At 38.9% G+C, this 17285-nt stretch overlaps 1 protein-coding gene across 1 annotated transcript; it reads left to right on the top strand.

Annotated features, from left to right (window-relative positions):
- Window positions 1-661: 661 nt before the first annotated feature.
- LOC136686806 (zona pellucida sperm-binding protein 3-like) lies at window positions 662-6223 on the top strand. Its single transcript, XM_066660798.1, has 10 exons — window positions 662-822; window positions 1521-1696; window positions 2301-2392; window positions 2500-2561; window positions 3844-4024; window positions 4200-4305; window positions 4434-4522; window positions 5156-5250; window positions 5362-5448; window positions 6059-6223. The coding sequence occupies exons 1-10, from the start codon at window positions 765-767 to the stop codon at window positions 6211-6213; spliced, it is 1101 nt and encodes a 366-aa protein (XP_066516895.1). The 5' UTR covers window positions 662-764; the 3' UTR covers window positions 6214-6223.
- Window positions 6224-17285: the final 11062 nt, after the last annotated feature.

The following is a 17285-nucleotide window of genomic DNA, read 5'->3' on the forward strand; positions in this document are numbered from 1 at the left end:
GGATATTTCAAAAGGCTCAAATTAACATATCAGGACATTCTCCCAAAAGAAATAAGCAGAAGATGCATAGCCTAAATCCCTGTAAGAAGGAAAAGTCATTTTTTAAATGATTTTTTTAGCTTTGATTCACAATATACAGTTTTGAAAAAGTCAAGCAAATAACACTAAGCTAAGATTGTATAATGCAAATTAGGATAATTAGGATTTTTCAAGGAAAACCCCATAAAAACATGTAGGACATCTATAAGGAGCTCAAGTTTTCAGGCTGGGGACACCAGTCCATTACAGGGCAGCACATACTCATATCTATGGACAAATTGATCCACCTATCAGCATGTGTTTTTGGATAATGGGGGGAAACCCACGCAGACAGCAGTAGAACACATTAAACTCCTCACAGATAGAGGCAGGGTTAACCCACAACTCTAGAACCCTGGCACAGTGGCACCCATTCCAGTGGTTGGTAAATTATAGCTTTCAGGACATTATGCTAATGTGGCAAGTGATCAACACATACTTGACTTGTTTTAACACACCTTTACTCGAACCGTCCTTCACGTTTAACAGTTGAATCTACCACTTCCAAACCTGTAGCACCTGATTCCACTTGTTTGTAGACGAGAGATCAGCTGCATCTTGCTCATTCCTGAGGATTAGTGATTGGTTTGTGTGACCAGTTCCGCCTATTCACTTACCTCAGATCAGGCGGCAGAGGTTACTAGCATAAAGGTTTAGCATTAGCAGTGTCGTTGTTTAGCTTCAAGATGATATTAACGCTTGGTGCTCTGCTTGTGCTATTTGTGACTTCTGTTTTGGCACAAGGTACATTAACACAGCAGCATTACTGAAACTACACTTTCCTTCAACGGAGTAGTGAGGCGACTGAAAAGGAAAACTAGTTTCTTGAGCTAAGGCATTCTACTGAATCGAGTTTCCTTCAACTGAGAGACTCCTGCTACTATTTTCAACTACTTAAAGATATTACTATAGCTTTCAAATGAGATATTACTAAATCTAGTTCCTTTAAATGTGATATTACTGACAAATATTGCTCATAACTTCTCTTCAAATACCAATACTGATAGCTAGTTTTAAAAGGAGATAAATGACAAGTTTAAATTGATTTACAATTATACATTACACACACTAACGCTTTAAGACATATTTGTACATTTAACACACATACATTTAAGCATTTAAAGGCTGTGATTTATATACTTTCAAAATAACTAATATGTTAGTTTAGGGAACAGAGTAGTTTTTATGTTTAATAGATGACAGGAGGGGGACTTTAAATGGAAGTTTGTTTGATGTTCCATAACCTGCATTAGCAAGCAGTTTGAAGCCTTCAGTTGGAAAAGCAGGTAATGTCTGGTGCATAGCAATGTGTGGTGTATTTCATTGCCAGGCTCCTTCAGAGTACTGCAGCCTGAGATGATTAAAGCTGCCTAAATGAATGTTGACTTGAGGGAATGTTACTGCCTTTTAGTCACTTAAAAAGCACCATCTTTATGTCCTAGATGTACTGATAAACTGTAAAGCTGATTCTGTCACTGTAAAATGGAGGCCCGTCCTGACATGGGGCCAGAAGTTGGATCCTTCTAAAGCTCGTCTGGGCAGCTGTTCACCCTTAAGTTCTGAAGAGGATGTGTTGCTGTTTTTTGTTTGGCTCCACGAATGTGGCTTCAAACGACTGGTATGTAGGCCTAATGTAATATTTCATTATTTTATATTCATTTTTTGAGTTTAGTTCCAACTTGCATCCAGAATTTGATCAATCACTAATTGTAATAATCCCGTTCATTAAGACATTCTGAATATTTAATCGGGTAAAGCTGGGATTTAGATTCCTACATTGGGAGTTGACTAGAAAGAAAAATTGCAATAGCATTGGACATTTGCAGATTAACTCTTACACCCCTGGCCAAATAATACAAATGTTCTAACTTTAGTCCTGGAACTGTGGTTTCACATTGGTCATTGCAACTGAACACAGATGGCCTGCCATTTTAGATGCACTATAACATGTTTGGGTTAGTCATATGACTTTCATTTTTACTTCTTTTGAACAGGACACATTTCTGTAGACCAATGTGTGTTGGGGTGTTTTTTAAAAGGCCAGATGATCAGAGTACACCTTCATGAAGGGCTTGTTAATTAGTTGATTAAATCTATCAGGAAAAAGACCAAAACCATGCAGGTCAGGTGTACCTTCAGCCCAAGGATAAGTACCACTGGCTTGATGGATTGTCTTGTGCATAGCTACAAATTACTGCCCACTTGTGGTTGGCTTCTTTAAGGTGAGTCATGACAAGGTGACCTACACTAATGTGCTGACATATGGACTAGACCATGAACTTCCTCCTGTGCCAGTGGAGTGCGTTTATGACCTGTGAGTGCTCCTTTGGTGTGTTTTTATAAATATGCAGTTTCTTTTACAAGAGGCTACAAAGGAAAATATGCCTTGACTATCTTTCTCTGTTGAATGTTGTCAAACAGATTGGGGACTGACTCAGAGAAGACACAGAATGACCATGTCTTCAGGATCGAGTTCATGAACAGTGAGTGGGTGATACTTTGTGTTTATAATTAACATTCAGTTTTGTAGGAGGGGTCTTAGATTGCCATAGTTTAACCTAGTTTTTGATCTGAATGAATGGAAACTGGTGTATGTACAAGAGACATTCAGTAGGTTCTTGGTATCAAATCTACTAGTCCTGCAGGTCATTTTCTAATGGATCTTGGAAGTGACACTTTCTGAGGGTATAAAGGAAATATCAGCTCATTTAGATCACCAGTATTGAAATCACTATGTAAGCAAAACTATTGTAAATAAAAGTATGCTGATACAACTTAAGCATTGCACTGTGTGATGGTGGATTTCAAAAGCCCTCCGAAGTGGCGAAGTGAATGTGTATGTTTGTATTGCCCTGTGAAGGACTGGCGCCCCCTCCAGGGTGTATTCCTGCCTTGCGCCCAATGATTCCAGGTGGGCTCTGTACCCACGGCGACCCTGAACTGGATAAGCAGTTACAGAGAATGGATGAATGAATGTTTAATTTCAGCCTTGTCACTTTTGTAATTTTTGATGAGACTGGATAAAAATGTATAAATATAAAGGTATAAAAATGGTACAGGGCCTGTGAGACTAATAAGTCTGTCACCATAAGATAAGGGAAAGTTGAGCTTGCTTCATATATGAATGAAAATCACAGGTATTTGTTCATTTTTCCACAGAGGGAAGACATGTATGTGGGTCTGAAAGGATGTGTAGCTGTCAAGAGCCTGTTACTGAGAAATAAATAAAATATGCAAATCATATGTTACTGCTGTTCTCGGAATGATGATTTGGACGTCAGGAATGAAATTCAGAATCAGTGAATATGTTTTCATTACTTGGGTTAGGACAGGCAGACGATGAAACATTTTACAACAGATTTTGTTTCTCAACTGGCATATTAAAGTAAACAAATTTAATAACACTGTTTAAATATGACTTCTGAATATGGCTAAATGATTTTTCAGTCCTATAAATCAGTGGTACATACCCAGGTCCTGATGCTCTTTTTTTTTTCCCATCGGTAACACACCTCATCAAACTTATCAGCTAATAAGACTTTCGTGAGTTTACTGGATGGTTTTATAGCAGGGTAAACAAAATTATGCCTGAGTACTTCAAGACCAGTAGACTGTTCCACACTGCAGCATTTTTGAGTTTGCTAGAAAACCTAAGGCCTATTTTCAGCCGTTTGATTTTAGGCTTTGAGGAATCCTGCTTTATGGAATATCCACCAAGGCTGATGGTTAAATGGTTATAATTAATTGATGCATTTTGTTCATTAGGTGATTTCAGTGGGCCTGCCCCATCCTCCATGTACACCGTGGGCTCCAGGATTTCCATCAAAGCTGAAGTGGAGCAACTGGGCTTTGAGCCTCTGCAGATTTACCTGCAGAGCTGTGTTTTAGCAACAGCTCCAGAACTTGTTCATGCTTCACAGCTGCATACTGTGATTTCCAATGCTGGGTGAGGTTCACTTTACATCTTCATACCCATTTGCATTTTTCTTCTGAAATGCATATGGGAGAAAATTCTTCAGATCCCCTTGTCACTGATTCAACAGCATATGTTTTTTTTTTTTTTCTCCCCATCATTGAATTTGACTATGTAAAGTGTGTTTACGATTGGATTTCTTTCAAAGGTGTCTCATTGAAAGCAAAGAAGGAAACTCGTCGTTCTTGCCAAGAGAGAAGCACTCTGAAATCCGCTTTTATTTCCAAGCCTTCAAGTTTGCCTTAGGAGAAAATGTGAGGGACCGCTCTGTATCTAAATTTAGAGTAATGTGGGTTCTGTTGTAGGTTTTGCTTTTGTACTTTTTCATGATTTAATGATACCTCTCCTTTTTTCCCCTCTGTTTTCTTTTTTTTTTCTTCAGATTTTTCTCCATTGTGACATGGCAGCATGGGATCTCCAGAGCTTTAGCACAGATAAAAAGGCTTGCCACTACTTGAAAGAACAAAGAGTGTAATCACTTTTGGCTAAGATACTTTAGTTGTTGGGGTCTTTTGTTCTTGCAGGGTATAATCTTCAGTTCATTAGGTGATTTAATTATATTACAGATTACCTGACTTCAACCACCAGTCTAAGCTTTCATTGCGTTTACCTTTATGGAATTTGGCAGAAGTTCTTATCCAGAGAGACTTACAGTTCCAGATATAGGTGAATGTTACCTTGCATTCATTCTAGAGGGTGACAATGTGCTCATGGTGCCACAACATTGTGAGGGGTATTTTGGGCCCCCTAGTTGTTGTAGACAATGTGGGGACCTTGGGCAGTGATTCTTTGTGATTGATCTGAGGAATTGTCAGAACCAGTGATGATGATTTTGACACTTCACTGTATCATTAGCTAACTTGCACTGACGTGATTTTTGTTGCCTGCCTCTAAATTGTGGCTACATTATTGCCTGCTCTGTTAGGAAATGTCAGATGTTAGGTCATTGCACATTGTTTTGTCGCCTTCTAGTTTGAACAGGGGATAAGGACCCTTGCCAAATGATTCTACTATCATAACCAGGTGTTTACATGAGCAAGTGTAGAAAGCAACAGTTTAACCCATAGCTACACTAATCACCAAGCTAATATATGAATGTTCTAGGTGGGAGCTTCTGGATGACCCTTCTCAGAGCTACATATGTAGATGCTGTTACTCAAAGAAGCAACTTTGTATACAGAAAAACAACCTTGAGTCTGGTACTGTACCTTCTTCCAAACTACTGCTAACTCAGTTTTTGTGGTGTTTTTCTTCACTTAATACAAAAACAATAACTGACAACTAGTACATTTTCATCACTCTCCCTTTAGGGCTGTCTGTACAGAAGGTTATTGGGCCTTTTACCATAGTTGAAGATGCCCAAAGCAATGCAGAAGATTTATCCTGGACTGAAGGAGGTATGTTTTTATAATTGTCAGCTTTGATTTGATTAAAATGAACCTTGGTGCAGATTGTTAGAGCAAGTGTGAAGGGTTTTTTTCTTTTTCTCTTTTCAATCTCAAGCAAGTTGAACTCAGACCACCAGAGCACACCACAATGTTCTTTAATGATTTGTGGTGTGCTTAGTATTAAATATGAACACAGTATGAACCAAAGGCTTCTAAACCAAACAGGACATGAAGTCACAAGATATGACAATAACCATGCTGTGAGAGATCAGTGTGTTAAAATCAGGTGAAATGATGACTCATTTGTCCATTTTAACACGGGTTAAATGTACCATCAGGTATGTACAACACAAACATGTGCATTAAGCCCACACTGTTCTAACAACTGACTTGAAAAATATACCAAATACTCTTTTATAGCACTTTGGTTTTAACTTATTGTAGTTGCAAATTTGTCAGTGTGAACTCCACACTGGACCAAAACCAGGACCAAAATGTAGTTGTGTATCATTTTCTCGTCTGGACCAAGGGAACCAAACTACAAGTATAAACACACCCTAAAAGAACATGCAAAATATATAACGTTATATGAACCAATTTTATCTGTTGTCTCTGTCAGAACTGTCTGGGGTCCCCGTGTGGGTACTGGTGGTCATTGTCCCGCTAGTGCTGCTATTATTGGCTGGAGCCATTGCAACAACCTACTACCTGTGCTTTTGGAGAGGTGGAAGACTAGGATACCGACCTAGTCGAGATCTTCTAAATAAATATTAAGCTTCTTAATAAAGCATTCTTAAAAATGAAAACCTAGTTGGTGTTTTTATATTTACCTTATTGCTTAATAAAATTGATTTGTAATTGTGAAAAATCTCATGTTCACCTCATCCTAAATCTTCCTCTTAATACTGGAGCTGTCAGACTAATATTGCTAGCAAGTATTTGAAACTAGTATTCCTTCAAATCTTTCTCATATATTTTCCCAAGGCCTTTTTTACCCACAGCCAGGTCTTCATTAAAGTGCTGCAGACTTTCTAATGTGGTTTAGGACGCCATACACTTACTGTAAACTCTGTAACAATGAACACAATCTTCAGTGTAACTGAACGCTTGGGGCAGCTGTTAGACAACAGGTGTTGTACTGAGCTTTGACACATGCATGCTTACAGAGTAAGGATATGTGGTTTGATTCTTTTTATAAATGTTAGACTCAATGTTTATACTGAAGCTTCATGTCAGGTTTTTACTTTTAAAATAATTATTTAAAAGAACACGAATGTCCCCAGAGTATGCTGCTATTCTGAATTAGTAATATTTTATAGAAATGAGTGGGAGCCTATATTCAGGTCTGTGCAAATGCAGACCTGGATGTGGTTTGGCTGGACCGAATGGAAATGTGTTCATGGAAAATTTGAGTGACCATTTGAAGCAGTGCTTTGTTGCTGCTCAAGTACTAAAAAAAAAAGCAGAATTTGGATATTGAAAAGAACTCTTACCTGATCAGTTAAAATTGAACTTGGTAGAATATCGTTTACATTTTGTCACTTTTTGTGTGTGGGATTCTGGATACATTTGTTTCCACCCACATTCCAAAAACAGGGACTGGCTGTGCACACTGCCAACAAGTGAGTGTGTGATCCCCTGTGATAAACTGGCACCCTGTCCAGGGGGTGTTCATACCTTGTACCCATTCACCCCACTGTGACACTGATCAGGAATAAACAGTTATAAAAAGTTTAGTCACACAGGCTTTTCTTTGTGTGTGTTTTGTATCTACTCGCATTTTTTCAATGTAAATGTGCAGCCAATTTCTATAAATGCACATTTTCCCACTGTGATATCACACCACAGGTGTTGGGTTGTTTCTGACCGATTGATAGAGTGCACTTTTGTCTTTTGTGATCCAAAACCCATTAATCTTTCAACCCTACTAGAAGATTAGCCTATAACTAAACAAGGTAAGGTTGCACTGTTGGTTTACCTAGTCTGCAGCTTCATGGCCTGTCTGTGGCGGCTGGAGGGGGCCGACTCACCTCTGTACATCATCTGAGCTTGCCACACCGGATGAAAAGCCTCATCAATTATTCACACCAGTGTAATGTCACTGCAGCCCAGGTTGTTTACAGTAGCTGGATGAGAGGCGCTGAATACCCTTGACCTTGTCAGTGCTGTGTAGAATCCACAAGGGGGCCCCACCAACACTGTAGATATCAATTGTGCTGCTGTCAGGCCTGGAACCTGCAGGAACAGTTCAGGCAGCCAGCAAAAACAGGAGCTGGCAGCCATCCATTCTCTGGGGATGATCACGGCTGAAAATTTCTCAACAGAAGGGCATGCAAGGGGAAAGACAAAAGCACATGAAATGGGGGAGTGGGGAGGGGGGGACATTTTAGGAATATAAGTAGATGTAACTGTCTGGTTTCAAAATTGGCCATCAGGAGGCTATTTCACAGCAGGATTTTTCCATTCAGCCAGGTAGCTTAAGAAAGTCAAGAGTGCTTAATAAGAAAAGGCATGAAGACATCCTTCCAATCCTCATCTTTGGACTTTGGTTATCTGGCTAACTCAGAAATCCTCCCCAAAGGAGTGTTTCATCAAGCTGGATTTCTTAGTTCAGCCAGGTAACTTAAGCCAGCATTCAATGTTCAGTAGGAAGAGAGCTGAAGGATGTTTCTATAGGACGAACCTTAACTCTGAGCTTAAGTTTCTTGGCTAACTCTGAAAGCCACAAGGGTATTCCACGAAGCAGTGGGGATGAAAAGGTAAGGGCTGGTTCACACTTTGGGCTTAAGTATATATGAAATACACCCTGAGCAGATTTTCAGCAAGCAGGTTTCTCAAGTCAAGGCAAAACCACGTGTGTTCAACAGTAAAAGAACTGAGGGACATTCTAAACAGTCCTTAAATGCAAAGATTCTGGGGAACTACTTTTCTCTCAATAATATATATATATTTATTTATTGTGATCATTCAAGAGCTCCAAATATTTTAAGGTGGAACAATATGTTTGAGTAAGTAACTGACTAGCTTTTGCGTGGGTGAAGTTTTTTTTTTAGATTTTATTCACTGTTCGAATGACCACAGAATCTCATTTGTAACTTGAGTTATTTAGTTTTTAACACTTTGGGTCTGTGTTTACTTTCATTCTGTTATTGCTCTCCCGAATTTGGAGAGTAATCCAAAAAAGCATAAATAATTACCCACCTATGGAGCAAGAATACAGCAATATCCTCATCTTTTCAGCATTTGGAGGTGTGTAAGTGTGAAAGAGAGGGTTGTGTGTGTGTGTGTGAGCCTGTGTTAGACTTAACGTTACATCAGTACTGTAAACATGAATAAGCCTACACTCAGCAACATGTATCGGGAGCCCAGGAGCCAGAACAGGATATTCTTACCTAGTGTTCTTTTAAGTTTCACTTATAGAATCTGGATAACATAGGAACAAGAAGAGGTTTTCACTTAACCAGGTAACTGAAGCTGCAGTCCAAAATTCCTTTGGATCAGGTTAATTTGAAGGAAGCATACTGTAAACAACTGTTTACAATTGCAAGATCACTTCTTTTCCAGTAGGGATCTTCCAGTAAAATTCTGGCACAAACTCCCAGTCTCAAATGACACGGTCCTAAAAGCCACAGTTGTGGATGGCTGTGAGCCTGGAGGGAACATGAGCACACCCTTTACTCCTTTCCTGCAGGCTTCAGCTAGGGTCACAAGAGGCAGATTCAAGCTGCCTCTTACCCTGACTTCCATAAGATTCAGGTGGTGACCTTTTTTTCAGGTGGTGATTGGTGTGGATTTTGTTGTCAGTAGGTTTCTGACAAAAACTGCAGAGTAAATTCATACTCTGGTTTAAACCAAGAACCCTTGTTTTCTCTGACTCCATAGGTGTACACATTATTGGCTTCACCCAAGTGTGGACTTCACAGAAGGCCATAGGCACAGTTTGGGACTGGACACCATTTCAAGTGAGAGGTCCCCTTTGCTATCTTACCACCCACATTTACCTTCATCCCTCCATCTCTCTCATTTTTCCTGGCCCTAGGGCTGCCTCCTCGGCCTCATTAGAATAATTGGAATTCTGCTGCGATTGGCAGGTTGCTGAGGCTCGGTGGGGAGCGGGAGAGTAATGTTTTAATTCGGTCGCGCGAGCACCCGGCTCCGACCGCATCCAAACATTTATTATGAGGCTCCCCTGAGCAATATCAGGTCGCATTAGGAGGCCCAAGGAGACAAAGAGCTGATGAATTGAATTAATCTGTGGAGCCCCGTGATAGATGGGCCTGTTCAGAGGGGCCGGGAGAATGGCCACATTGTTCATCTGTCACTTCGATGGCCACGGACCCTCTTTGATTTGAGCCTTGTATTGAAGGCCACAAGTAGGCAGGAGGGGTCCCCTTTCACCCCTTTCTTTAAACATGGGAACAGTAGATATAAGCTTGTCCTGCTGCAGTCTTAGACTAGAATCTTCTCTAGGAAGTATTTTCTTAGTTCACAAGCTTTCCGTACTTTTAGTTATTGAATAAATTTAATTTATCATAAATATCAATCATGTTTATAAAAACAGTTTTTCAGTGGTCCAACACAATTAACACAAATTATACTACACTGTTTTGTAAACATAATGCATCCATCTTATTGGTATATGGACCTATATCAGCTCATCCTATGGAGCTCTGTCACTTCAGAAAATGCAGTTACTTGGCTCCATGTTCCAACACTGGATTGTCTGAGTGCTTGAGACTGGCTCAAAGAGTATATATCCATTTTAAACTGTTCCTCTTAATAGCTCTATATGCATTATGCATGTGTTGATTATATATGAATTAATGGCTCAAAATATATGCAGTAGCCTTAGACTGACCAAAGTTTAATGAAACTTCAATTAGCGAACCAGTATTTGATACTTTATATAAGCTAAGTTTTTATTTCTTAATATATATATATATATGACCAAACCTGTAGTATTTCTTCTTTATTTATTAATATATTGTTTTCTGATTTTGGTCCTCTGGCCCCCAGAGATGTTGCACTTTTGCAACTGTGCAGTGAATAAAATTGAATGCAAAACATGATAACAAGGCGGCAAATGTAACATATTGTCACTCTCCAAAGTAAAAGATGTATCTCCATTTTTGTCAACTTTTAGTTTACTCATTTGAACAAAGCAACTGCCCTTCATGTGGTGTGAAACGTTCATGATGAATTGACCCACAGAAATGCTCCGAAATTATTTGGAAATGTTAGCATTTTCTTTCTCCTGTAAAGTTACTATTTTTTCTTTGGATATTAAAACAGTTTTAACTGTAGAAAGAACTACTTAAGCATTTGAATGGCTCTTTGTGTCGTCTAATTGTTTAAAAAGACAACAATGGAATTCTTTAAACATTCTAAAACTAAAATATACCCAGTTCTAAACGTCCCATATCGTAGAAAACTGTATTCCCTTCCCTGTTATAAATGAAACAATTTGACAAAATATGTAAACACTAAGTTTTAAAATGTACCATTCACTATCCAGACCCTGCAGTCCACCCAGCGTTCATTTACATAAATCTGCAGCAGCGTAGCTTCACCCATTCATGCTGAATTTTAAAGGAGCATTTCAGAGCTGACTGATTTTTTAGTAAGACACATTACAAGGCAGCCAACCAAAGCAGCAGCCAATATGTGGCCTAGAGTTTGATGACACCTGTTCAGCCAGCATTCTTCTGAAATTAAAAGCATTAAAGCTTGAAAAGGTCATTTATTTTGGAAATATTTTCCAATATATTTTTCAAAATTATTTTATATCTTAGTAGCAAACAACGAATCATATATTTCCGACAGTAATAAAAATAGATAAAAACATTATCTGAGGCAGCCGCGGGATGGTAAAATACCTCTCCAGTCATTTACACATAGGTGGAATCCTTCACATGGCTCTACACACACAAACACTGCTGAAAGCTAGTGAGCTAATTGTAGCCGAGAAAGGTTCGCCGATGTCTACAAAAGCTCACATATAGTCAGTAATATAGTTCATGTGTTTGGGGAGTGGTTTGGAAAGAGTACTAAAGGGAGGGGGTGGGATTTATGTGGTGGGATATTTTAAAAAGTAGCTTACACTTGCTGGTGTCTACAAAATAAAAGCCAAGATTTAAAGTTAAACTTAACTTGATTTAAACAAAGAAATTATTAAAAATATATATATATATCCCCTAATGCCATAAGTGTTTTAGATATAACGCTACACGTTTGCACTCATTTAGTATTTGGATCTATGAATATGCAATTAGTTCACACCCCTATTTTCACTTACCACACCATCACTCTTGTGCAGCTTGAAAGCCCACCCTTCAAGCTGATGGGAGTTGTTCTTTAGGTCCTTGATTTAAGAAACCCCTCTGAGTCTGTCTTTGGAACACTGAGGTTTTAAAGTGGAAGTACAACAGCTATGACGTTGACTGCTTATTTCATAAATGATATGTCTCTCAGCACATAAACTACACCCCACAGACAGGTCAATAAAGAAAAAAAAGTATTTTTACAGAAGGGGGTTTAAAAGAATTAAACAAGTTGTGATAAATTAAAAAAAAAATTGCAGAACATGGGATTTTATAAAGTTGGTATCTCTGACAAAATGACTCCAGCTGTGGGCCCTTTAAAAAGAGATTTCCTAAAAACATTTAACATTCTGTTAATGAGTAAAATGTATATACTGACTACCAAAATTTTAAATTTCCCCTTGTGGAAATATTGGTATTTCTTGATGTGTGTTACCCGTGCTAGCTGCTGTATGTCGGCTCAGAGGTCTTCCTCCTGCAGTGATCAATAATTGATAGATGCACAGTGCTGCAACCTTAATGGTTATCCAGTGACGGGAGCACATTTGATGCTGGATTGTGGCCTTTACGCCTCTCATATTGCAGTCTCCTGCAGGATGTGTGTTTAGACTGATGTGTAGAGGCCAGGGGAAACGGTTCTGTGGTCAGCAGGATAGGGCAGGAGGTCTAACTGAAGGCCATAACTGAAGGGGGTTAATTTATTGGGGTCAGTTTCAGGCTAAAGCCAGACAGTCTTTCTAATAGACAAGAATTTGCTGTCCTTACAATAGCAGTACAAGCATAGATTGATTTTTATGTCTGATAATGATCGAACACTTGATTTATAGTTAATACTGCAGAGATCTGCAAACAGTGCATTAAGGTGCATTCATTTTTAAGCATGGTTAGTTTCATAATCATGGATAATTTTAATGGCCACCAAGAGAACTACTGGACCAAGAGGAAGCTGAAGATGCAAATTGTTGCAGTATTTGAACAGCCAATTGTTACACAATGTTGTAGAATCAAATGCTTTGTCATTGTTAGCTACAAATATAGTTAACATTAAAAATCATAAACAGTAGGAAACATTAAGGTTTTTTTTGCTGGCATTCTAATTACAGGTATATGCACAATCACAATATAGGAATAGGTAATAAACTTATGGGCAAATACACACATTTTTTCGTATCCATAATTGAAATATTTTTGCCTTTAAATTAATTAATTTACATTAAATTGACCTGTAGAGTGTGCCGTTGCTGCTCTGGGCTCAGCACTGCAGAAACTGCACACAGTAGTCTTTGGAGGAGGGATACTCACATGACAAGACATGTTTCCTCAGGAACATGTGAAACCAGCCACTGCTTCAACATGCTTGGAGGAGAGTGCAACTGCACAATTGTGTTATGCAACCTGACAGATATCCACACTAGCAAGCCTCGTTTTATTTAAACAGTCCTAATGAATGTTTAAAAAACTTGTTTTTGCTATACTCTCAAGCCCATAATGATAATAATAATAACAATAATAATAATAATAAAACTACAGCCTAGAACTATAACATAACTGGAGACTCCTGAGCTATACCAGTGTCATAATCAGACTGCAGGGGACAAAAAAAGCAGGAAAATATGTGTCTGGCTCAATAGTGTGATCATGTGTTTTAGTGTAAATAAACACAGCCATACTTACTCTATCACAGGGACGGGGTATTCCAGTGCTGGAGGGTGCATTCTGTGATTTTCCTGCTTAAATACACTTGATTCAACTCAGTAGTTTATTAGCAGATAAATCACACAACTGTGCTGGCCACTCTGGCACACCCTGAACACTCTACACCAACTAAGGCCACCAAGCTCAGTGTTAGACCTTGGCTGGACAAGAATTAAACCCTTAAGCACTGGGCTGCAGGGTTCTATAAACAGAAAATATGTTGTATTTGTAAAAAGGGCACTCCATACAGTTTCTATCTGGAGTTGGAGAGGTGTTTTTGATGCTAAACCAAATGTGATGCAAAAGCATCCATCATCAGTTCCTAACCTCATGTCTAAATGCCATCATATGCTCACAGAATAGTTCAAAATCTCGTCTTTCTCAGAAGAGCAGAGACTGTCAGAGCAGCTAAGGATACCCTTGATTTCAGCAGAAATGTAGGATGAGCGAGTGTCCAGAAAATTTTGAGCACTGAAGTGTAAGGAGCCAAATTTTTGTGGACAGATTATTCCTGTCATGGTTGCAACAAGGAAACACATCAGACAAATATCGCTTTTTTTGTTCCTTAACAAAGCAGCGTATCTGCGCAGGTTTGACAGAGTGTCACTGAAAGCGAATCATGAATGACTTTGTTGATGAGCTTTTTCCTTTTATTTTCATTTCATTCTGACAGAGAAAACCCATTTCTTCTCTGTGTCTTATTGCCTTATTGTTACCATTCACACATGTGCCACAATACGAGTCATGCAGGAACGCCAGCAGCGGTGTCTGAGGCCTTCAGTGAAAGGCGCTTGCCTTGTGAGATATGGCTTTTTTTTGGCACGGGCCAAATAGATGAGCTCTAAACTGTAATCCACAAAGTGTGAACAATGCCAACAACAAATTTCATCTGAAGCATTAGACAAGTTGCTTGTTGTTCTTCTTCTTTTTGCCTTCTCTTGTCACTTTGCTCATTCTAATTAAAATGCACTCCCAGAATCTGGGAGACAAAGGTATTGACGGGGGAAATGCTGGAAAGTACATAAAACTGCAATAGCCACCATATGCTGGAAATAACAACAGATCAGGGGAACTCTATTGGGTATGGCAGGCTTCATACAGCATTGCAAGGGACCTTGGCAAGTCTCGCGCATTCTTCTCTCAAAAAAAAAAAAAAACCCAGACATGCATGGAATTAATTAGGTGCTTGGTCCTAAACAAAGAGGCACCTCATCATATATTCAACATATAAATAAATACATTCACCTCGCATCTCAGGGCAGTCATAAGCCGAGCCATCTTGGGATAAAGATGGCGCAATAAGTGAATGCCTCATAACCCTGCTCAGATTTCATAGCGTCTTTGTTGGAAGAGGTTCAGGTCTGGCCTTGTCCAATACACACACAGATGAGGTCTGCCAGGAGTGAGCACAACAATGCTGAACTGAAACAGAAAACATTTAAAAAGGCCTTGAAAAGAAAGGTCTTCCAGCAAATGTGTGTTCACAAAAAAAATATAATAATAAAATAAAAAAATAAAAGAAAAACACAGAATTTCTAGGGCCATAATGATCACCTTACTGAATGATACTAATGCTGATTCCTATTATATTTTTTTGTTTTTTTGTATTCTCATATTAGGGTTTGTTAATGTGATGATATTTGTTCATTATTATAATCAACACCAAAAATACACACTATTTTTTATGTTTTTATTGTTATTCTCGACCAACTGCCCATCCTGTCTATCCTGATGTGGGAGAAAGATTGCCTGGATTGGGCTGTCCCTACCTGCCCAACATCCTTCCCGCGTCATGACTGCGGGTTCTTTGAACATCACACCCACCAACTGACTGATGAGACTGGGCTTTTATTTCAACTAGAACTGTTCATTGTTCACCTGCCTCTCACAATAATATATCAACACAGCATTCAACACCCTCATACATGACGTTATAAACCATGGTACACTCACTGTAACACCATAACACTTTATACATACTACTCTCTGTTTATATACTGCTCTTTCTTTATAAACTACTCCTTGTTTAATATTTTGCTTCACTGTTGACCAGAGGAGAATGGATTCCCCATTTGAGACTTGGTTCATCTTCAAAAATTGAGGGAGATTTTTGTCACCTTGAAGCTAGTTTTCAGTCCCTCCTTTCGCCCTTTATTTGTCAGTAGCACCTCAACACAATATCACATGATTTAAAGCAAAGCTAGTTAGTATTATCACCTTTTAAAAACATCACAATGCTTCACTGGCCTGTAATTGGGAGAATAGAGCCTCTGTCATTGCTAATCTGGGCTCAGCATTGCAGGGACTGTACTATGTAACTTCTTGAGGAAGGTAGGGAACCACCCTCTCAATCCCAATCACTTGCACACACACATACACAAGCACAAAACATATAAACAACACACAGCAACCCCTAAACACAACTAATAATGCCCAAAAAATAGCATAAAACAATATACATCCAGCAACCACCACAATACTGTTCTAGAAATGTATCTTCTACTAGCAGTTTTACAATATTCTACAATATTCACACAGTTCTAGTGTTCTTTCCCAATTTACAATGTATTCAGAGTTCTTCTTCTGTTATAGATTTTTCTTCCTGATTCTCACTGTTCTAAGACGTACTCACACTGTTTTAGAATATCCTTCCTATTCACCCTGCTCTACAAAATTCCCAAATATTCACACTGTTCCGGTGTGTTCTTCAGTACTCACATAACATTCCTAACATTTTGTTCCTTTCCATTCATAAAATTGTAGAATATTCTGCTTTAATCACAACATTTGAAATGATTATTTCCCAGTCAACATTATTTCTAGAACGTTCTCTTGTACTCATCCTGTTCTAGAAGGTTCTTCCCCATTCAAACTGTTGTAGGATGTCACCCTGTTCTTGAATGTTCTTCTCATTTTTTCCATGGGAAAGGCTGGGTCAGTATGTAGAGTGGTAGGTGTAGAGGGCAGGATCACTATGCTAATTAAGAATCCCAATGTAGTATCAGCCTAGATCTGTAGCAAGACTAAGAAAATTATATGTCATTCTGGTTAAACATCTGATGTTTGTTTTGCTTAAGGGTTATTTCACACTCTATTCTTTCCCAGCTGACAATGACAAGGTAGGACTTAGCTAAAATGTGGATAACTGGTATCTTAGCATCACCTCACACCTTTAATTCTCAGTACCTTTATCTGGGGGAAGACGGCAGGAGGGAGTTTTTTCCCCCTCAGTTCTGTGCTGTTGGGAAGTGGCTGTGAGTGGCTCTCGTGCTGGCCGGAGTGCTATAATTTTCCCAGGCTGGATGATGGATGAGCTGGTGTCAGCCTCGCTTCATTATAATGCATGCCATCTATTCTTCTCCCAGACAGCCTCTTCTCTAGGAAATGCCACTGAGAGAGAGAGGGCGAGAGAGAGAGAAACAGAAAGAGAAAGAGAGAGAGAGAGAAGAATGTGATTATTTTGTGATTGTTTTGATGGACTGCGGTTATGAAAAGTATACATATTTTTCTTTCAAGATAACCAGCTTGGGTTATAGGCTTCCCCAAGCAGTTTTGGCCACAGCTACTGGCCATTACTCACTTAAAATCAAGTGATTTGTAATAGTCCAAAACATCAGGGCACTAATACAGTGGTGAAAAACTCTCCTTGAAGAGGCACCTGCCTTTGCCTAATTATTCCCAGCTAATATAAAAGGTGTCGTGCAGTTGGAAGTGAAGACTGACGCTGTGACTACTCTCACCACTTTTATTACAAAGGCTTAAAGCGCCCGCATTTCAAAATCCTCTTCTATTTTTACACAGGTATAACTAATTTAGTTTTAATTCATATTT

The sequence above is a fragment of the Hoplias malabaricus genome, chromosome 2 (assembly GCF_029633855.1).
Source record: "Hoplias malabaricus isolate fHopMal1 chromosome 2, fHopMal1.hap1, whole genome shotgun sequence".
NCBI classification, from domain to species: domain Eukaryota; kingdom Metazoa; phylum Chordata; class Actinopteri; order Characiformes; family Erythrinidae; genus Hoplias; species Hoplias malabaricus.

Coding starts and splice junctions, on each gene's coding strand:
- LOC136686806 (XM_066660798.1), top strand. CDS start 765: ATGATATTAACGCTTGGTGCTCTGCTTGTGCTATTTGTGACTTCTGTT. Junction 2,562..3,843: donor CAGGATCGAGTTCATGAACA/GTGAGTGGGTGA, acceptor TTTGTTCATTAG/GTGATTTCAGTGGGCCTGCC. Junction 5,251..5,361: donor GAAAAACAACCTTGAGTCTG/GTACTGTACCTT, acceptor CTCTCCCTTTAG/GGCTGTCTGTACAGAAGGTT.